Source organism: Scatophagus argus, chromosome 20, assembly GCF_020382885.2.
Source record: "Scatophagus argus isolate fScaArg1 chromosome 20, fScaArg1.pri, whole genome shotgun sequence".
Taxonomy (NCBI): Eukaryota; Metazoa; Chordata; class Actinopteri; family Scatophagidae; genus Scatophagus; species Scatophagus argus.
This window is the reverse complement of record NC_058512.1, coordinates 2,634,219-2,654,774: the sequence shown is the minus strand read 5'-3', so window position 1 is coordinate 2,654,774 and position 20,556 is coordinate 2,634,219. Positions and strand designations below refer to the sequence as shown.

General features: G+C 44.2%; 3 protein-coding genes and 1 long non-coding RNA gene across 6 annotated transcripts; 1 reads left to right on the top strand and 3 right to left on the bottom strand.

Moving 5' to 3' along the window:
• Positions 1-152: 152 nt before the first annotated feature.
• Positions 153-3,011, bottom strand: LOC124051325. 2 transcript variants are annotated; one of them, XM_046374590.1, is made up of 6 exons: positions 2,649-3,011; positions 2,314-2,428; positions 1,816-1,928; positions 1,266-1,365; positions 934-1,055; positions 153-841 (listed from the first exon to the last, which is right to left on the bottom strand). In XM_046374590.1, exons 1-6 carry the CDS (start codon positions 2,677-2,679, stop codon positions 735-737), a joined length of 588 nt encoding a protein of 195 aa, XP_046230546.1. In that variant the 5' UTR covers positions 2,680-3,011; the 3' UTR covers positions 153-734. The 2 variants fall into 2 exon arrangements, with proteins under 2 accessions (XP_046230546.1, XP_046230545.1); XM_046374589.1 differs by having other exon boundaries at positions 2,589-3,008.
• A 242-nt stretch (positions 3,012-3,253) lies between these two features.
• rpl28 (ribosomal protein L28) lies at positions 3,254-5,514 on the top strand. 2 transcript variants are annotated; one of them, XM_046374592.1, is made up of 5 exons: positions 3,254-3,284; positions 3,816-3,903; positions 4,346-4,469; positions 5,123-5,241; positions 5,378-5,514. In XM_046374592.1, the coding sequence occupies exons 2-5, from the start codon at positions 3,823-3,825 to the stop codon at positions 5,465-5,467; spliced, it is 414 nt and encodes a 137-aa protein (XP_046230548.1). In that variant the 5' UTR covers positions 3,254-3,284; positions 3,816-3,822; the 3' UTR covers positions 5,468-5,514. The 2 variants fall into 2 exon arrangements, with proteins under 2 accessions (XP_046230548.1, XP_046230547.1); XM_046374591.1 differs by having other exon boundaries at positions 3,277-3,366.
• LOC124051329 lies at positions 5,377-7,615 on the bottom strand. Its single transcript, XR_006841807.1, has 2 exons — positions 6,972-7,615; positions 5,377-6,581 (listed from the first exon to the last, which is right to left on the bottom strand). It is a non-coding gene; the product is annotated as an uncharacterized LOC124051329 (long non-coding RNA).
• A 987-nt stretch (positions 7,616-8,602) lies between these two features.
• On the bottom strand, positions 8,603-20,514 carry pdcl (phosducin-like). Its single transcript, XM_046375998.1, has 14 exons — positions 20,353-20,514; positions 20,175-20,258; positions 17,752-17,868; positions 17,008-17,148; positions 16,766-16,909; positions 15,790-15,971; positions 15,265-15,348; positions 14,772-15,018; positions 13,860-14,146; positions 13,548-13,695; positions 12,945-13,303; positions 10,261-10,444; positions 9,860-10,041; positions 8,603-9,680 (listed from the first exon to the last, which is right to left on the bottom strand). The coding sequence occupies exons 1-14, from the start codon at positions 20,357-20,359 to the stop codon at positions 9,117-9,119; spliced, it is 2,730 nt and encodes a 909-aa protein (XP_046231954.1). The 5' UTR covers positions 20,360-20,514; the 3' UTR covers positions 8,603-9,116.
• Positions 20,515-20,556: the final 42 nt, after the last annotated feature.

The window sequence follows — 20,556 nt, the reverse complement described above, 5'->3', positions numbered from 1 at the left end:
TCTTGACATAAAGCAGTGAATACAAGCTGAAACAAACAGTAATAAAGTTATTTTTTGCGCTCTGTAGCACTTTGGAAAAAAATGTCAATTGGTTTCATTCATCACAGAAATTTGTGTCTTAAAATAAAGTGACTGACTCTCATTAAACAAAATATCAGACGTGTTAAATCTTTATGTGAGGAAAGTGTCAGTTTGGGGTTGCTGCATTTTTCACTTAACTGGTAATGAAGACAGCAAAGACATTTCACCAGCTTACAGTTACATCACTGTGGGTGCAGTACGAGAACAACAATTAAACTTAACTGTCCTTTCACAGGCTTAAGATCCTCTCTAACAGCTCGCTGCAAACATTTTCATCAAGCAATAGTGATTCAGATGTGTGGCTGTGCATGTTTGGCTCTCAGGTGGAGCAACACTGACAGACAAATATGTTTTATAGGACATTGGCACTTATGTTCAGTCTGTTTATCTGGGAAAGACAATCACGGGTGCTCACGTTGTCCCCGGAGAGGGACAGTATACGTGTCATTTCAGCTTATCAAACTCATCAGTTATTTACAGTGAGTCCAGTCAAAGTGGTCCACAGTTCACCCATCAATCAGTATAAAACAAAACCAGCTGCTTATGCAGCTTATGCTGTCACGTGTCAGCTCTTCTCCACATCATATCATCTGAGTCAGTCGTTAATTTATTACTGTGCATGAAACGTCTTCTCCTGTTCAAGCACAGAGAGTTCAGTTAGCGTCCAGTGCTTTTTGTGCTTTCCGAACAGCAACCTGCAGCCCTGCGTGGTCACCGAGCAGCTGCTGGAGAGCAGCTGACTCCATCTCCAGAAGCATACCTACACCAACGTAAGAACAGACATTTAGTCTTTATCCACACCTGACACAGCCTGTACAGTGAGAAAGATAATAAACTCCACTATGAGGTTACCTGTAATATCATTTGCACGAAGTGGATCTAGTTCCTCCACCAGCGAGAAGAGCTTCTCGCCGAGCTTCTCTGTGTCGTCGGCGTCCGATGAGTCGCTAATGTCCGTCTCCTCCACGCTCTGCCTGAAGGGAAGCAGCAGGGACGTTATTTCACACAAGTGGTTTAACTGGAATTTATCAGTAAGTGCTGGTTCTTTTTTAAATATTTTATTTCAATTGCAAGCAAGGTAAAATAATGATAATGATTGAGTTAGAGATATATTAATAAGGACCCGCAGAAGGAAATGCATAAGAACGTGTTGAAAATCACATCACACATCACAGGTCACGTACTCTTTAAGCGTCTTCAGGGCGACGTTCACCTGCTCTTCCAGCAGTTTTGGATCTGAGAGAAGTTTTAAAACTGCCTCGTTGTGCTGCTCCAGAAGCATTCCTGTTGAAGAACAGCAAATCACATTTTAATGTATAACTCTAAGAAATCACAGCCATCCAAGCAGCTCTAGTGAGGAACAGCAAAGCTATGAGTGCACCAAACGTTTTATGGCCACAGTTGTAGAGCTAATGCAGCCTGGACCAACCGAATCCAAAATGTACATTAGGTCAAGTGCTTTTCTTAATCAGGTAGTTAAAGAGCGAACTGGATAATCAAAGTGGGAAAACAAAACCAAACCAAATGTTTTCTCGTTTGCCAAATGAAATGAGAAAATCCTTTCAGACAACAGACGTTGTTGGAGAAACCACTTTGCACACAGCAGTTACAGATTAAGTGAACTTAGTGTAAAACGTTACATTTGTGCAAGTGACTCATTAGCCACTTCATGGCTTTACTGACATGCTTTGCTGCGTATTAAGTGTCAGTGGAGTCACAGCACTGATTGCTTACCTGTGATTTTCTGTGAGTGGCCGGTGTTGTAGACGTCCACCAACTCAAACAGCTGCTCACCCAGAGAGTCAGAGGACACCGACACATCGTCCTCGTCCTTAGACGCCGCCTTGCTGCAGTCACACGAGGATGCAAAATTCAAAAAAGGTTTTGCTCTTTGTTCTCAACATCATACACTGACCTAAAGTTGGCTGCAAATTCCTCATGTTGCCTGCATGGAAAAAACTTTCATATTTTATCTTCACCGCTGTCTATCCACAGAGAAAATCAGCAGAACTTAGAAATAAGACTGTAAAATAAGTATTTGAATGTGGTATCTGCAAAAAAAATTTTTTAATCTTATTCATGACAAAATGGTGAAGTCACTGGGGATCATCAGAAAACTATGAAGAAATTTCTCATCTGGTTCAGTGATGAAAACAAAAATACTGTCTAAGAGAATCCAAGGTGACTGAGAGAGGAGACCAGGCCTGGTAACCCCCCTGCCCGTCCCTCTACCTGGTCTCCTGTGCCGGCTGCAGGGCTCTCAGGGCTTTCTCCACAGCTGCGGTCAGCATGGCCTCATCCTGCAGCATCTGCCTCAGAACAGGACCTGGCAGCTCCAGCAACATACCTGAAACACACAGACAGGCATGGGAACGTTGGTTTTATGTTAAGTTTTCAAAGAAAGATTCCTACACATTTTGAGAGAGTTTTGAGAGATTTTTTTAATTCATATAGGCAAAAAAAAAAAATGACACAAAATAAGCAACACGCCAAGCAGGTCGCCTCACCTGTGAGTTTTCCAGCTTTCTCTTTGTGTTTGAGGTAAATCCGAGTGTACAGTTGCTCACCAAGTGTCTCCAGATCTTCTTCCTCGTCCATTTTTGACTTCTCACATTAAGATGCTGCTTGCAGATGCCATGTTGTCACTTTATAATGAGACGTTGAAAGAAGAAGACGCTGACCCCTGACAACTTTTTGGTACACAGCTTCGAATCACGTCAACATTTAGGCAGCATCCACAAAATACTTAACAAAATACGTCCAAAAATCAGATTTTCCTCGCAGCGAACGTCTCATTGACTCTGTGCTTGTCCTCCACACCCACTCGCGTTATAATTTAATAGGACTCCAGTGCTTTAGGTTAAAACAGCTGGGTTTTTTTTTTTCGGTTGTCTGTAAACATGGGGCGCGTATTAATGACGTCACCGTCAACCGAGTAGAGCGGTGAGGACGTGTTCCTCCGCTAGATTTGCGGTTAAGTAGTACCCCATAAAAAACATTCAGAATATATCATAGTGTCATAACACTAATGAGATTATTATTGCAGCAATAATATAAACTAAGTGTACAAGTCTTATATGAGTTTAAATGCGGTTTCTACGGTAGATGTCGTACAGTAAAGAGGCTTTAAGTGCGCAGTGATCTGAGACAGAGCTTCCGTAAAGCGGTTTCCGCTCTCTCCGGTCCTTTTCCTCCGCTAAAAGGTAACGTGGTCGCTTCGGCTGCTAATAGCAGGTCACTAAAGTATATTTGTGGCGATTCCCTGCTTGTATTTAGTGGCACAAAGTAAGCTTTTATTGTTGTGTTGATTGTCGTGTACACCACAGGCGGCAGGAAATGTCCCTGAATAGTGTAGAAACGGGAAAATAGATGTTGAGCACGTCGCCCAGCGTAGGCCTCGTCGTCAGCCCCGTGTGCTGAGATATGTGGAGCTAACTTTAGCAAAGTGCTTCAGTGTGTAATAACAGATCCTTGTTTAATAAATGAGTGCTAACGTAAAACAACCCTGTGGCTTGTGCTATGGTACTTGAACATTAGGCCATAATTTCCCCACTCGACCGGCAACTGATCTGAAAATCGAGAGACCAAGTGAACACGTTTAGCTAACGTTAGTTGTTGAGAAAACGATGGCAAAATGACGCCTGTTGGACTGTTTCTCTAACCGCCTTGTTAAAGTTGTTTCAGTTTACCATTATGTAAGCTGTTTCATTAACACTAGCTGCTGTTTTGTCCAGGTTCATCATGTCGTCCCATTTGCAGTGGATGGTCATCAGGAACTGCTCCAGCTTCCTCATCAAGAGGAACGGACAGACCTACAGCACTGTGAGTACGCTACCTGTGACCGCTCAGACCACCTGACTGAAGACCTGACCAAATCTGTCCCCCAACTTAAACACGGGAATCATAAGCGGGGCTCCAGTTATGTGGCGAGATCATACCAGAAAAGTGACAAACAAGTCTGTATGAATAGTAACAGTGCACCGCTGATCCACAGCATATTATAACTTATGTTCGATCTGTTGAAGAAAATGTAGTTTTCTCTTTGAGCTTTGATTGGCTTGAAACTTCAGAAGTCACAATTTGATGTCAGCTTTGCACTTTGATTTCTTGCTTACTTACAGTAAAGCTGATATACTGTCAGTTCACTGTGGCAGGTGCTCAGTGTGGGCCCTGTAGTTAGCAGGATATGACAGGAGTGAATGTCAGCTGTGACAACACAAGAGGTCAAGTGGGCTTATCTGAATTAAATGCATTTCTGTGACAGGAGCCCAACAACCTGAAGGCCAGGAACTCTTTCCGCTTCAATGGTTTGGTTCACAAGAAGACCGTAGGTGTGCAGCCAGCGGCTGATGGCAAGGGAGTCGTGGTGGTGCTGAAGAAGCGTGCAGGTAAAGATTTGACACCCGTTCCTGTGTCTGTTAAACAAGTGATTAATTGTGTTTAATAAAACCTGGCTTTACCTGACTCTCACAAGAGGTATGATAACCATTTTAACGAAAACATTGTCTGGATGTGATGTAGATGTTTGTACATCCTGACAGCTGCTGTTAGTAACTTGTATCTGCTGGAAGGATTTTTCATACACCAGTTGCATTTCTAGGGTTGTGATCATTTCAGTATATGACTATAGTGGCCAAAAGTATTCATCACGATAACTACGTTATTGCATTATCTATAGAAAAATGATTTAAGAAAAGTTCATATTTAACTCTTGTTTATTGCTTGTTTTGCTTCAGCTGAGTTGCTCAAGCTCTCAACTGCAGAAATTGAATAGAATTGAATTTCAGGAGGTTGCGTTCACAAGCAGGAATGTAAATGTCTGCCCTAAAGATTTATTTCTGCACTCACTAATTCCTGGAGTCAGCTAACGTGTACTGAACTGTGAAGACCAGAAACATGGTGCAGAATGAGTGCTGCACCTTCAGAAAGATGTGGAGCAGCTTCACGTAACCTCAGAGTTCTTGCAGTCTCCGATCATTTGTCACGTTTGGATGTCTGCAGTAAATGTGCTTACGATCTAATATGTCTTCTCGTCGAACAGGCCAGCACAAACCTGCCACCTCTTATGAGAAGATCACCATCAACAAGAACTCCCGCGCCACCCTCAACAGCCTGAGGCACATCATTCGCAAGAACAATTACAGGAAGGACCTGCGCATGGTGAGCTCAGTTTGGGATTTTTACTCAGCAGCATCTCACATTCATTAACACCATTCGTTTGTTTGGTACCTTTTTAGCTGCAGTTCGTATCCCACTGCTGATGGGCACATAATTCAAGTCCACTTTGTTTCCCCAGGCTGCCCTGCGTCGTGCCAGTGCTATTCTGAAGAGCCAGAAGCCTGTTGTGGTCAAGAAGAAGCGCACCAGGGCCACCAAGACCGCATAAACTCATACACATGATAAATAAATAAAAGCTTCTTGTTTGGAAAAAAACTGCATATTTTTCTGAGTCTTAACTTGCCCCAGCATCTTGATTACATCTGTGGTTTCTGAGAGGAGAATTAAGTGTTTCATATCACAAAAGTTATGTGGGTTACAATCTGTGGTCAAACAAACAAAACATACCCCAGCCTGATGCAGTTTGGCTGTTGTGGTTAGAAAACATTTCAGTGAGTGAGCACTTAGTTTAAGTGATCGGTTTGCAGTGAACTCTGTTGCACCTTTTGCTGAAAGACCTCAGCACCAGAACAGCCTCTGAACATGTCGGTGCAGCTGAAACCTACACAACCATTCAGCAACTATGACTGGAGAAAAAGCTACCTTTTGTTCTCTAAGCAAGGTTTTCAAATATTTATACAGACATGGCTTCAGTCTGTCCCCTTCACCTCACTGTCCTCGTGTGCTTCCTGTACCACACGTGACAGACATGAGCTGAAATGAAGTAGTTACAAAGCAGGAGGATGTTTGTCCGTATTGATGTATCAGTTGGCACATTTTTCCTGAAAATTTGGACAGTTTTCCACAAATCCCTGAAGACCTGAACACTCAATGTGTCTGCATCGTGTATTTGTGTGGTTTGAAGTGGATTTTCAGTCGAGCGAGCGAGCGAGGGCCTCTGCTGCTTTGGTCGCTGCGCTCACTGATGCAGAAACATCGGATGGATTTTAAAGCAGCCCGCTGGCAGCTTTCCACACACGGCTTTGGAAAGGAACAAGCGGTCACCTCCCCTGGAGTTTAAGCTGATGGAATATCCTGCACCGATCATTTCGGCAGCGGGGCGCATCTCTTCCACACGGGCTTCTGGTGGACCGGCGCCTGTGAAGATGTCATAGAGCCTGGGCGCTGTGGTTGCGATGAGGAGACTAAGGCCGGTGCTTTTCTTCATGCCTGTCGCTCTGCTGGTCCTGCAGAGTCGGAGCTTTGAGCTACAGGACACAATTCATGCACTGATAGAGGAGAACATCCATCTTCACGACCAGCTGGAGAACCTCACCAAAGCCCTCAGGGAACTCAAGCGGATGCTGTGGCATCACTCCAATGGTACTGAGCCTAACTTTTATCTGTGCAATACGAAGTGCAGGGGAGTAAGAACAAAAGTTTGGTTTAGTTATTTAACAGGAAGTTAATATTCAGAGGGTTCCTCAAACATTCACCGTATTCATGAACTGAAAAACATCAGTCCCAAACTAAACACTTAAGGTTATGCAAAATAGACTTAATGTAATATTACCAACTCTTTCAAATCTTTTTCTATTTTCTACAATGCAGATTTTTTTAGTACACACAAAAAACATGTTTAAAAAATCTGTCAGATTATTCAGATTTTTCCTTGAATTTGTATCCTTTGCATTTCTTGATTATAATTCGTATTTATTATTGCTCACACGTCTTGTTTAGATGCACACAAAACCTTTGAACTGAACATTAAACAGCACATTATTTATCATTACCTTCTGATTCCAAAGAACTGAGCCTCAAACAGGATTATAATATATATACTTTTATATCTAAAAATATTATTGCGTTAGTTTTATGAACCCCCCGGCACCAACACAGCTGTTCGCTCTCTCCTTTCGTTTTCATCATTTCCTGTTCGTGTGTTTTCACTTAATCCCGTCCTTGCAGCCTTCATCCACGTCCTCTTGTAGATTTATCTCCGTGGCCCTTTGAACTCACCCACAGGACTGGTTTATCTGTCCATGTTTGCTGTGATTAGTTTTTCACGCATCAGCCTTCAGCACCTTTGCGATAAGCTTGCACGCCTGCACCTTCACATGGCCGTTTGTGTGTGTTTGGACACAGACCCTGACCCAGAACACCACGAGCACCACGAACATCACGATGAGGACGTCCTGCACCTGTGGGACGAGTGGTCTGAACACGGTGCGTATGGTGACGCAAACACTTCAGTGGTTTCAGGTCGCGCGGCAGATGCGAAAAGCTTCCGGGCAGGTTTCACTGCATGTGTCAGAGCCCATACCATTAGCTGCCATTGATTTCATGGGCCATGCGAGTCCGGGGGAGGAGGTGCGGTGTTGACTTGTTAATCAACTCTGCCACAAATGAGCCTTCTGGCAGCACAGTATTTGTAGTATTTGTAGTATTAGTAGTATTAGTAGTAAAGGTGCTGGATTCGCAGCATGAGACGACGTGACGTGAATTTCTCCCTTCCTCGGCAGGCATCAGCGCAGACACTCATCTGCTGCTGGAACACGCCTTCTGTGGACATGACCTGGACGGCTCCGGTGCTCCCCTCCACGAGGAAACGAGCCTCGTGCTGCTGCTGACGTTCCCCTGCTTCACGCTGCTGCTGACGGGCTGCTTGTAGGCTCCACCGAGGCTGCTGCTGCTGCTGCTGCTCGGCCGTTCATACAGAGTTAACAGTCCCGTCCCGTGGCCCGGCGGGAATACGTGCAAACTTATACAAACTAATGATTGAATTTGTGAGTTTCGATACAAAGATGCGCCCCAGCCTGTTGGGAGTCAGTATTGAGCGGACATGATTGTGCGAGTTGACCCAATCACGATGTGTGTTATGTAGACGAATCACCTCCGGGGGATTCACTGGAGCGGAAAGCAGCCTGTTGGTGCTGGTGTTTCATCACAGGGGAAGCTGCTGCTAAACCGAGGCACGTTTCTGCTCCTGTCGTAGTGAGGATAAGAGGGAAGAGATATAATCCCATGCATGTGATCCAGACCTCACAGCAGGAGAAGCACAAGTGGAGCTAATGACTGATGTTGCTCCAGCAATTACTCACATTAATTACACCTGTGCTTGTCAGAATGTCTGCTAGTAACGTTCATCTGAGCTGAGCTGTGAATGATTAAAATAAATGGCTACAAGTGAGGTGATCTCTGCAGCTTATTGTGTTTTAATGTGTTGGATGAAAAAGCTGCATTTGTTGAGATTTTTGGCCACTGAGGGAGAAGTTAAGCATTTATAAAGTTGTTGGTAAAAAACAAAACAAAAAAAAAAGAAATGGGGCAGTGCAGCTTTAACATTCATGACCTCCATGTTGGTTTATTGTCTGTCAATCCTACTTAAAACAACTTTGATCAAAAAATAAAGCTCCAGCAGGTGGCGAGTCCAAACATTTGTTTATTTTTCACACTATCTGAAATGGTACAGCACATATAAAAGTTATAAAATCAACTAAAAGTCGGTTCTGACTGAAGGTTTTCGTATTCTACAGAGTGAAACATGTTTAGTGCAATAAAGATGCACATGAAACAAAAGAGGTGAAACAGGTTTCAACACAACAAATAAATAGGAGACAGTAAAAACTCAAAACACTTAACACCTAACATCTACATCAATCTCACTCTGTGTAGAATCTCTACTGATAAAGGGAGAAATTAGACTTTTATTAAATAAAATGGAATGATGTCATGATTAAAGTCACTGATGTTTTGTATGCATTAACTTTTGGCTTCAGTGCTGGTTGGATGTTTCTGTGCATGTGGTAATGTGACAATCCTGGCTCAGTCCGTCATCACTAAGGGGGGGGGTCCACATACATAAAAATGATCTATAGTCCATGCAGACTGTGTATGTATGTTTTCCAAGCATATTATACATGTGAGATATGATGGCTCTAGTCTATATCAAGGTCAGAGTCCTCGTCGCTCACAGCGTTCTGTATGATGGCTCCATTGCGAACCGTCTTCGGGACGATGGGGGGCTTGTCGGGCAGCAGGCCGTACTCCTGCAGCAGGGCCTCCAGGTCTACAGCAAAGAAGTCTTCCCCGAGCTGGTCTGTGAGCCGCACGAAGTTGCCGATGAGGTCCCCTCCCTTGTAAACGAGCAGGGCGGGCAGAGCACTGTCTCTGAACAGTGCGCTGGTGCTGATGGCCGAGCTGCGGACGCTGCAGAACTTGACCAGCGGGTATTCCTGAGCCAGACACATCAGGCTGCCGCTCATGGCCTCGCAGCCCGGGACATCCGGTTCGTAGATGTGGATCATGACCAGCGTGCTTTTGTCCTCCTTGTCCAAAGCCTCCAGGAAGTCCTCTCCGCTGTTAAGCTCATAGACCTGCGCAAAGCGCTTGCCACGGCACAGCTGGCGCCGCATCTCCTCGATGCGCTGCATGCGGTAATGCTGGAGGAAGTCTTCATCGTCCTCTTCTTCCTGCAGCATGTTGTACTCTTGCATGGTCATCTGTGGGGACGGCAAAGAGGAGAACAGATACAGGTAGGTAAAGGACTAGTCTGAAATTTTGGCAGACACTCTGGGAAGTTACTGGTCCCAGCAAAGAGACAGCCAGAGACACAACCGCCATAAAAACGATAAGAACAATTTCCTGTGTACTTGATGTGTTTTATCCCCAACCTACTTACTTTGCCTTTTATTTTGTCCTGTAGCTCTTTCTGTTTCTCTTTGTCTTTTTCCAGGTCGAGGTCGGAGCGGCAGGTCATCGACAGCTTCTTGATCAGCCTTTCCATCTCTTTCTTCTGCTCTTGTTTCTGCTCAACTTCCAGCTGCTTGTACTTCCTCCAGTCATTGATGACACCCTTTGGTCCTGAAAAGAACAGCCAGTATTCTGTCATCATGGCAACTACTGTGAGCACGTATTCTGCCCTGAAGAAGTACTATGTGTGTACAGTACAGTCATCTTCTCTCCCTACATTATGATCCCACATTCCACTGCATTACTCAAGTATTTCATATTAACCACAGATTTTCATCGGTGTCTAACAAATGTTTACAATGACTTGTGAGTACGTGCTTGTTTTAGTACCTGTGTTTACAGCACTTCCATCTGCACTGTAGTCTATCTCTGGCTCTTCTGCGTCAGCGTCCCGGATGGTCTTGTTCTCCCCATCCTCATCCTCGTTGTCACTGCCTTCGTCCTCGCTGCTGCTGTAGTAGTACTGCAGCTTCTCTCCCAGGAGCTTGTCATCGAGAGTCGTCATGGCGATGGCTCACCTGAGGGGAAGCAGTTATTAACGTGTTAGACCAGGGCGCCGACGCAACCGTCTAATGCAACTTTGTTGGGACGCAATGTTAAGCTTAATGCTTCCATATGAGACGGTATCATTACGTTTCTGTTTATTAACATGACTGAGAGCTCATCCTTCATCTCTGTTCTGCTTACAGAGGAAGGTCTGCATATTAAGCAACATCAGTATGCACTAATCTAACGTGTTTATTCCTTTATTTAAATAAGCACACCAAGTTCTATTTGCTGTGTAAACTGCATAATAATTTTCATGAGTGCTGCAGTTGACAGCGAAACAATACTGCCATTTGTTTTGTCTTTAAAGGCTCACAGATAAAAGCTTTTCAGATTAACAACAGTTTTGACTCGTAACTGTCATCAGCAAGTGGAGCGTAATAATCTAGAGTGACAGCCTTCATAGGAAGGCTAAAAAGGGCTCATTTAGGAAAAAATAGGACATCTCCACTATACATAGCTTTCAGTAAGTGTGTCAGTCTACAAAACTTATACGGAGAGACCTTTAATAATGCACTGAGCCGTGTATAAGCCAACCCATGTGCACAGATGGAGAGACCAGGAGACACACACCGCTGATAAATCCCCCTCACTTTAACACTGATAAGCCAGCAAAATGGAAGGTGATAATACGCTTAATCGGTGAATCGGTGCTTACAGCTATTTTTGAGGGTGGGGTGATTTGGTGACAAAACAAAACAATAACCCTGCACTGCCTTTGAATAAATACACGTAAACAGTAGGAGCGAAGGCCTACACCTAACTGGGAATCCCTGCCGATGCGACAGCTAGCCGCATCAGCTATTTATGATTAGCAAAACTAGCTGATGTAACGCTGCATTCCTATTTACTAACGCGTCTAAACCCTACTGCAGAGAGAAGAGAGACAATCCAATTTGCTCGCCGATTAAGCAGGCCGAACCAGCACTGCTAGCGTTCGTAAAAGTGATATAAATTAGCGTTAGCCAACTGAGCTAGCTTTTGACTTCCTGAGGCAAGCAGTAAACATTAACGTTAGCTAGCCATAAACCGAGTGAAAGCTAAACGTCCCTCTTCTTCTAACTTACTGTACACTAACCATACTATACTAAACACTGCTATAAAAGCATACAAAGTGTCCCTTAAGTTGCACATGAATGAATGTTTTGAGCTTACCTCGATTACACAGTCGGCTAACGGTAGAACGATAACTCCGACTGTTGCCTACTTCAGCTGGTGCAAGCCACTTTGCTTTGACGCCTTCAGGTACCACAGCGATGTTGTAATTATGACACACGAGCGCAAAGAGCGCCTACATGTACCTCTGTGATTAGCTGTGATTTAAGCTATATTTATAGTGTGGACTCAATGAGAAAAGCGATACTCAGAATCGCTTAGCTGCACAGTCCATGCCTGCGTTACTGCCACCCAGATTAGTATTTCAATGTATAACATGTGATCATATGTGGTGTTCTGACGCAACTACACTGTGGAGTTGGATTTCACATAGAGTACTTAAAAGCAACACGACACCACGGTTTATCCCACTGACGTAGGAAATGTGGGAAGATGCAGGAAGCGTTATGGTGCAGTTTCCACTTCCACAAGTAGGGGGCAACATGACCATGAAATGAGACAGACTACTACTGGTTTTACCACAGCCAATGTTGAAAAGTTCATGAAAATTTTGACTTCATCGTTGCTTCCCCTTTTTGTTGAAAAATTGTTAAATATTGTAATTAATTAATATTGTAATTACAAATCACTAGAATATTAGAATACAGTTAGCACACATGTAAGGCCACTTACATGTCAAAAGGTGTCTGTAGATTATTTCTGGTTCGTCCCTGACAAGAATAATCTAGTATGTATCCTCTTTTACCTAAAATGTATCTGTTCACAAGGCTATGAGGTAATCATGTCTTTTAAACCAAGGATTTACTTTCCTCTGTTCCCATCAGCGTTCAAGTTCAAGCCAAAAGAAACACTGGGTTCAACAGGCAGTGGGTGAGACAAGGACGTGAGACAAGGAGGTGGAACAGGAGACGGAGAGGTACAGGACAATGCAAAGATTTAGCTGCCAGTTCAAAAGAATGGACAATAGTTCATTTAGTTTCTATACTTTTATTTCAATTAATGGCTATGTTGTCCATTACAACGACTTTCTTTTAAAATGAATCTACATACACCTTATTACTGGACCGTGCAAACATCTTTTTTTGACAATATTTCAGTCTTCAGGCACAAATATATATATATCATGTTTATATCCTTGCTATTCATGTGTGAGATAGAGTGGGCAAATTAAGGACGACACAAGTTTCCATACTGAGCTCTGAGTCCCATGTGATTCTCCAGTGCTGATCAAACAAGCATTACTGCATGCTCTACACACAAACACTTGGTGTCTTTTTTGTTTTAAGCAGCAGTCTCTTTAGCTTTCACTGTGGGATCTCAAATAATAACCCTCTGGTGCTTGCAAAGGGTCATAGCTCATCAGTCCTTGCTTTACTGTCATCACTCCCTCCTTGTGATTGCTCCTCAGCTGGTACTCTAAACGCCACATAAGGACACGTCTTAGTGTTTAGACAGACAAGCTTCTTCAGCGTGGCAGAGTTCACTATGTCAAAGCCAACTTTGCCTCCAAAGGTGCTGGGCTTCCAGTAATCAGGAGAACATATAGGGTTTCCCAACAGGCCTTTAAGGGAGAACGGCGCACCCATCTCCACCATGCTCTCTCCAAATATGGCGCCCGGTCTTGTTTTCTCCAACATCAGACCAGGATAAAACTCAAGAGCATCAATGTCACCGTAGAGCTCTTCGAGCTCGCGGGCTATCTCTTTGTTATCTGTGAACAGTAACCAAGAGTAATACACAGTTAATACAAATATCTACCCTACAGTGAAATCAGGGACTAATTTGGGATGTCTTTGTCAGCTGGTCAGGACATTGTTTTGGGCCAGAGAGAACAGCAATAAAAGACAACATAACAGCAACTGATACTTATGTAGAACAGCGTCTGTTATAAGTTATAAATGACATGTTTTGATGGCTCATGTTGTGTGGTTTGTGCCCAAAACTGTCTTTCTTACCCGTGAACTCTCTGAATGATGCGTAGGGCTTGAGGTTAAAACGCTTCCTGTACTCGTTGAAGGACTGCATGCGGAGCTGCCGGGACTCCTTTATGGTCCCCACAGCCACGTGGGTCACCACAGCATTGATGTTATGGCCACCGCCAATCTGTAGGTCAAAGGACAATCATGAAACATTGATTCCATCCAACAGTTAGAGCTATGGTAACTGAAAGTCAGAGGGAACTATGGGAATTCCTGTATATCGTGAATTTCCCCATTGTGGGACAATAATCTTATCTTTATTATGTTACACTGTCTGTGGTGTGTTACCTGGCCAGCAGTTTGCCGAGAGAAGGCATACACCAGCTTATCAATGCCGTAGTGTGTTAGAACGGAGGTGTTGAAGAGGAACTGCCTGTATGACAGCTTGTCTCCGTTAATGAAGAAGATGTCGGGCATCAACGGGTGCCAGTGGTAGAGCTGGCTGAACTCTAGAGCGATACGGTTCCCATACTGGAAGTGGGTGTTAAACAGCAGGGTGGGATCAAACTTCAGCTGCAGCAGGTATCCGCTGAGGTGCTGCACATACTCTTCTATCACTATCTTTATTGTCTCGCCTGAGAGAAAGACGTAAAGACACAGAGAGGAAGGGCGGGCGGATTAAAATAAAGCACTGATACTGAGTCAGCACAGGGCAGGTCCAAACTCAGACTAAAATCAAATAAAATTATGATATGCTAGCTTAAGGAGATGTGGGCTGACATACCCTGCTATTTAAAAAAAAAAAGTGTGTGTGAAAGGAATAGCATTCTGGGAAATGAGCTTTTGATGGGCAGCTAAGCACAAAAGACTGAATGGTGAAAGACTGCCTGGATTTGTCCAAGGTAACAAAACAAATCTTATTTGTTCTGGGTGTGTTGACTTCCTACCAGCAGAGAAAGTTCCTTTGCATTATCAAGAAATTGAAAAGCACTTAATCCCCCCCAACACACACACACACACACACACACACACACAGTCTCACAGTTAACAAGTGAGCTTTTGAGTTGCAGGTAAATAAAATTTGCTGCCTTCAAACGGAGACAAGCCAGCCGTTTCCCTCTGACTCCAGTCTTTGTGCTAAGCTAAGCTAATTGGCACATCAGACAAAGAGTGGTATTAATGTTTTCATCTAACTCTCACGAAAATAAGTGTATTTGCCAAAATGTCCTACTATTCCACCAAAGACTACGTCCACCTCACCAATGATGATGAGGCGTGAGGTCTGGAAAAGCTGCTCATCATCCCAGGTGGGATGCTCTGCCTTCAGGATGTCACACACCCGGTTATGCTCCCTCAGCCACAAGGTGGCGTACATTCCCAAACCAGGGAGGAGTCCATACACCTCTTGACCAATAGCCATCTGGTCCTCAGGAGGGGTACCAGGGGGATAACTCATCTTAACGGGTGCCTCAGCTACGGAGGGGGGGTACATCTCGCCATTAATTAGCTGATAGGAAAAAACAATAATTAATGATTATACATTACAACTCACACTCCATAGTCCTGCAGGTATATTTACATCTTTAGCCTTTGGCAGATGCTTCTTGCAATTAAGCAGCAGATGAAGAGAAATGCTAAAATTTCAACAGCACTGTTGGCGGGCAACAGAACTGGCTGACATGCTAACAACTCAACATGCTGAGCTGCGTCTTCGTACGCATGTTTTCTCCGTTCACAGTTTTCATTCTTTCACCTGATACTTGAGTTTTCCGTCTTTCTGAAGTCTGAGCAGGAGCTGACGTTCCAGGTTATCTCCGTAAACATGGCCTGCATCCACCTGGATGTGACACATAATGAGACAGAAAATAAAAGCACGCCTTCATGTGACTGTCTGTTAATTAAGAAAGAAAAATGTCGTACTTTCCCTCTACGATGGTTACTTTAATCCTGGTACATTCTTACGTTGCAAACTAAACTTTCATTTCTGTATTAGCAAATTCATGTCCCTCTGTAAGTTAGTTAAACTATGGCGTCTCTGTGGTGCCGTTTTAATTTACATGCTTTGCTTCAGTTAGGTGATAATGATTCTAGCAGTTCAATAAATGCCTTTGTGATATCAAATGTGGATCTGAAATTCTTAAAATTCAATTACGATAAATCTGAAGCCATACTGGTGAGAAAGGCAGTTTGTATTTTATTTACTTTTCATATCTGTGTGTGACTCTGTTAAGAAGAGTGCTAGTGTTATTAAACGGACAGACGCCCTAAACGGACTGACCCCGTGTGCTAGAGCCTTGGTGAAGCCCAGACCCATGCGGTTGTAGGTCTTAAAGAACTGGTGGGTGAAGTGCTGTGCGAAGAAGGCGAACATGAGGTTGGTGCGCTGTGGGTCGGGTCTGAACGTCCTTCTCCTCAGCAGCCTCTCAACCAGAAGCTCAGGGTCGGGCAGACCGGCCTCGCCTGAACAGGAAAAACCACAGCGTGAAACACAGCACAGGGAAACGCACCGACACACCACGACTCCAGTCATAATAGTGACGCAGTGCCTCTGTGTAAACAGCAGATACAGCGTTAACACGTCACACTGCACTTGTGAACCATCCAAGGTCAACAGTTGTCACGCGTGCTGCTGTGGTGAAAGGTTTGGCTTCAGCAGAGACAACACTGAGCAATACACCTGCAGCTCACAGTGCAACACAAGCAGCCATACAAGAACCACTGCACAAATAAGATTTGGGTTTAAATCAGGGACTGAATCTGATCATGATCACGCATCTAACCTGACACTGGATAACTGCTTTCAACAGTCGACAGTGTTTAGTACTCAGCCTGATGTTATTTGACAAAGAGAGGTTTAAATTCAAATCTGCAGTAACTGACTTCTTGGCTGCCACAGCACAAGAAGTTGTTGGGTTTCCTGTTTACACATCCAACAGATACGGAGCAACATTCACCTGTAGTCCAGTTTCTGTCTGATAAATTCAACATCGACTCTCTTTTAGCTCTGCTTTGCTCTCCACAACCTCTGAAAGCTGAAAACAGCCAACTGCTGTTGCTACAAAAAGGACTGATGAGAGCAGCAAAGTGGGTGGAAAGAAAACCAAAACCTGAGCTGAAAGATGCTAAAATGCTCCATAGAGCAGAAGGTAAGTGAAGAGTCGGTTTCTAAATATCTGTCTCATCCTACAGGTGACACCTTTTACACTTAATAATTTGACTTATTGATGATATAAACATATAATCAAGCGACTGACCTTTGACCCCCAGAGGTGTGGGGCAGTCCTCCGGCACTGGGGGCAGAAGCCGAGTGTAGTAGCTCAGATTATAGTAGGACTCCCAGCTGAGGTAGCCATATTTTGAGTTAAAAGTAGGAGGGCTGGGTATTAAGTTGGACCTCACTGTTCATAAAAAAGAGAAATAAATCAAAGGTTATTAGAGGGATTGAACACATGACAGCTCTGAGTCAATGTCTTTGAATGAACGGCTGACTCTGGACCTGTTAAAACCAGCCGCATGAGAAAATCGCGTAGGAAGGTGTAATTGATGATGTCCCAGATCCAGCGAAAATGCGTGAGAATGTAATGCACTGTATCCGGGCTGGGCTTTAAGAACTGACGCACTCTGGTCCAGAACTCAGCTGTGGTGGGAGGACACATCGGGAAAAAAAAAGCAAAACAATTGTGTTACTGGAACTCAGAGCTGCAGGGAATTCAAAATGGAAATGTACTCAGGATGATTAAGTTATTATTTCACTTTATTTCTCTCCTTTCTGTTTGACATTGCATATTTTTCTTCCTTCTCATCTCACTCCTCCTTTCTTTCTTTTCCCTGCGCAATCAAAGCAATGGTTAATTGTTATTTTGCCTGATGAGTGTGATGTAACTGCATAACTGCAAGCCAAACACTTCACATCTGATTAAAGACTTCGGTGTGTGAGGACTCCTTGTTAATGGGAAGCTGACCGGCACAGTCAGTAGGTGGTTCAGTAAAGAGAAGCAGCTCTGGTCCAGCTGGTCTCTTTCTGGCTGTTCCTCCAATTTCTCCAAATATTTGGGTCTAGACAAGAAGTCCTAACTCTGTGAGCCAGGAGTTATGTTGCTCTATTTCCTGATTTAACAACAACAGAATGAAACCGTTTCTGTCTTGTGTACAAAAGAACAACAAGATGTTTGGAATTCCTTGAAAGTGGAATAATGAGGCAGGATATGAGAGCTGTTCTCATGAGGATAAAGGGACTCACGGACGGTGCAGTTTTCGCCGTAGTAGCCAGTATGAGTGCAGTCACACTCGTACTTGTCCTCGCCAAACCTCACACACACGCCCCAGTGCTGGCAGGGTAAATAGCAGCATGGGTTCACTGTGGGAAACAAGAAGAAGAACTCGTGTCAAAGACCGTGGGAAATACTTACATAAAATCAGAACATATATGAAGCTCAGACATTATAAGAAAGTGAAAAGGAGGTCCAGCATTGACTGGACACTCCTGCACGGTGACTGAATTCCCACACAGAAACATCTGTTTCAGTCCACCACATCTGTGTTTCTCTGAGCCAGACATGAAGTCTCAGATGGAGTCTTCAGGACCCACTTTTATTAAAAAGACAGCTGCCCTTAAGGTGTGGTAATTCCATTTAGTTCCCGCTCTCAGTGCAGTTCTTCTTTTTGGAAGAAAAAAAAATGGAATTCAAATTAAAAATTACTATCAGTATCTTGAATGTTGTAGTTGCTGTACTATTGCAAAAATGACCACAATGTAAACAAACAAACATAAAACAAAAACAACCTGAATTTAAACAGAAGAAAATATTCATTCATCATTAGCTGCTCAATGCAAACTTCCATACGTCGGACTGCAATCGCACATTTCTGTATGTTCAATGCTGTCTGCATTTGACTACTCTGTATATTTTAGTGTCAAATTACATAGTTCTTTTGAGAAATCTCCTTAAGGAATTATTAGAAAATGATTAGGAATGTAATCAATTAAGTCCTGGCCCATATGTTTTACTTATATTACAAAAGTTTGACTCTTTTGGAAAGCCTATTTGCTGAAAACTGTGATGCCCCTCTCATATCAGCCTGTTACATCCAGGCTAGCTGTTTCCAGCCTTTATGCTAAGCTAGCTAAGCTAACCAGCTGCTCACCCAGCCAGAAAGCTAACAAGCGCATATCATAAAGGGGTTCAAGGGGCCAAGACTTTAAATTCTATGCATTCAGTATTTAAAGTTCTAATTTACAACCACACACACATAACAATTGTTAAAACTGCTATGTGTTTGAGCTTACGCACGTCTGCTACAATTCCAGCACATAAGTGGGGGTGGAGAAACATGCTAGGCAGGTCCCCCTCCCCGTGTGTGTGAGTGTGTGTGTGTGTGTGTGTGTTGGGAGGGGGGAAACATGCTAGGCAGGTCCCTCTCCCCGTGTGTGTGAGTGTGTGTGTGTGTGTGTGTGTTGGGAGGGGGGAAACATGCTAGGCAGGTCCCCCTCCCTGTGTGTGTGAGTGTGAGTGTGTGTGTGTGTGTGTGTGTGTGTTGGGAGGGGGGAAACATGCTAGGCAGGTCAGCCACATGAAAAGGCCTTTGTTCTTAGAGGCAGAGGGCAGCAGGGATGTGTGACAGGCACACCGACATGATACAACAAGCAAAGTTCATACATGCAGGGTGAGAAACTGAATCGTCTCGAATGACAGCACGGGACAAGTCTGTTTGCGTGAGGTTTATGCACCACCAACCAAACGATCACAGTATTATAGAACGCTTCACGGTGTGGCGTGACGAACCGTGCGATGAGCTACGTGCATGTAAAATATAAACGTGCCCACGCAGCCCTCCATCTTTCAGCACATTCGGTAATTCGGTAACCTCACCCAGCTGCTGCGTAATCCACGATCGGATTTAACATGAGCTCGAACCGCGAGGAAATTCAGCCTGCTCCGCGCCACGGTCTGTGCAGTTAAATCTGAGTCAGCAGCTGGTCGATAAAGTTTTCCTCCCGTTGGCCTGAAAATCCCGAAACTCTTGCCTTGTGGGCCTTGGATGACGCATCTCATTCAGACACCCCACACCGAGCGGGACGTGGAGAAAGACGGTGAAACTTTGGGTCAATCAGACATAGTGGGGTAAAGCTGGTGTGGGCGTGGTCAAGGTGATATGTTGTGTATGTAAGGAGGGTGGCTGCACAGGTCAGGCCACATGTCAGGCCACAGGTCAGACAGGAAAAGTCTGTTAGGGGGCTTCACTCATTCACTTCAAGTTAAGTAAGCAGACTTCATGTAGATTATGAAAAAGTTGACGAGCACTGGGGAAAAAACCCTCATTAGACCCCCCGGACTCGGTTTCCCTCGAAAAATAAGGCTTCAAAGGTGACCATATCTTTTGTGGAAGTGTCCCTTCTAATCGTGTTATTGTACGAGGAGCAGGAGCCTGTCAAAGCCTGTCTTTGTTATCAGCATTGCCTAAAAGCCTTGCTCAGAGGAAGACCTGATAAAACCCACACGGGTAAAGTAAACACCACAATGCACGCACATGATTTAATGCTCAACATGTGTTTCCTGCATCTGACAAGCGCCTATTAAGAAGCAAATTTTCTCAGCAACAGGCAATTATACAAACACAATGCATGCAAAACATCCTGTCCAACCACACTGGCCTCTCACCTACCTGTGATGGCGGTAACCTCATCACCCCGGCATGCAGGCTCCCGCAACAGCAAGAGGAGAGCCAAGACTGATCCTAGGACAGAGGCTTGAACAGCAGAGTGAAATCAGTGCGCGTTTTAAGAGCAGAGAGGTGCAGAAAACACACAGCAGCCTCACATGAAACAATCACACATACTTACATCTCATTACAGCAGTTCAAGGAAATGTCATTCCACCGAGTAAAACTGGGAGAAAAGTCTGACCGTCCGGCTGGTTTGAGCTTGGAGGAGGAGATCCCCAAAGTGAGAGCAGTCCAACAGTCCAGGTCCTGCACTGCGCCTTCACCTGCCGTCATACGGAAAAAGGAAAGTGGGACGGAGACTTCAGCGGAGGGCGCGTTTCTC

What these genes read in the sequence shown, in the direction of transcription:
- LOC124051325 (XM_046374589.1), bottom strand. Translation starts at nt 2,679, where the DNA reads ATGGACGAGGAAGAAGATCTGGAGACACTTGGTGAGCAACTGTACACT. An exon ending in CAGCCGGCACAGGAGACCAG is followed by an intron (nt 1,929 to 2,313) that starts GTAGAGGGACGG and finishes GTGTGACTGCAG; the next exon opens with CAAGGCGGCGTCTAAGGACG. An exon ending in CCACTCACAGAAAATCACAG is followed by an intron (nt 1,366 to 1,815) that starts GTAAGCAATCAG and finishes GTTCTTCAACAG; the next exon opens with GAATGCTTCTGGAGCAGCAC.
- rpl28 (XM_046374592.1), top strand. Translation starts at nt 3,823, where the DNA reads ATGTCGTCCCATTTGCAGTGGATGGTCATCAGGAACTGCTCCAGCTTC. An exon ending in ACGGACAGACCTACAGCACT is followed by an intron (nt 3,904 to 4,345) that starts GTGAGTACGCTA and finishes TTTCTGTGACAG; the next exon opens with GAGCCCAACAACCTGAAGGC. An exon ending in ACAGGAAGGACCTGCGCATG is followed by an intron (nt 5,242 to 5,377) that starts GTGAGCTCAGTT and finishes TTGTTTCCCCAG; the next exon opens with GCTGCCCTGCGTCGTGCCAG.
- pdcl (XM_046375998.1), bottom strand. An exon ending in CGGCGAAAACTGCACCGTCC is followed by an intron (nt 17,149 to 17,751) that starts GTGAGTCCCTTT and finishes CTCCCACCACAG; the next exon opens with CTGAGTTCTGGACCAGAGTG. An exon ending in CTCACGCCTCATCATCATTG is followed by an intron (nt 14,147 to 14,771) that starts GTGAGGTGGACG and finishes TCTTTCTCTCAG; the next exon opens with GCGAGACAATAAAGATAGTG.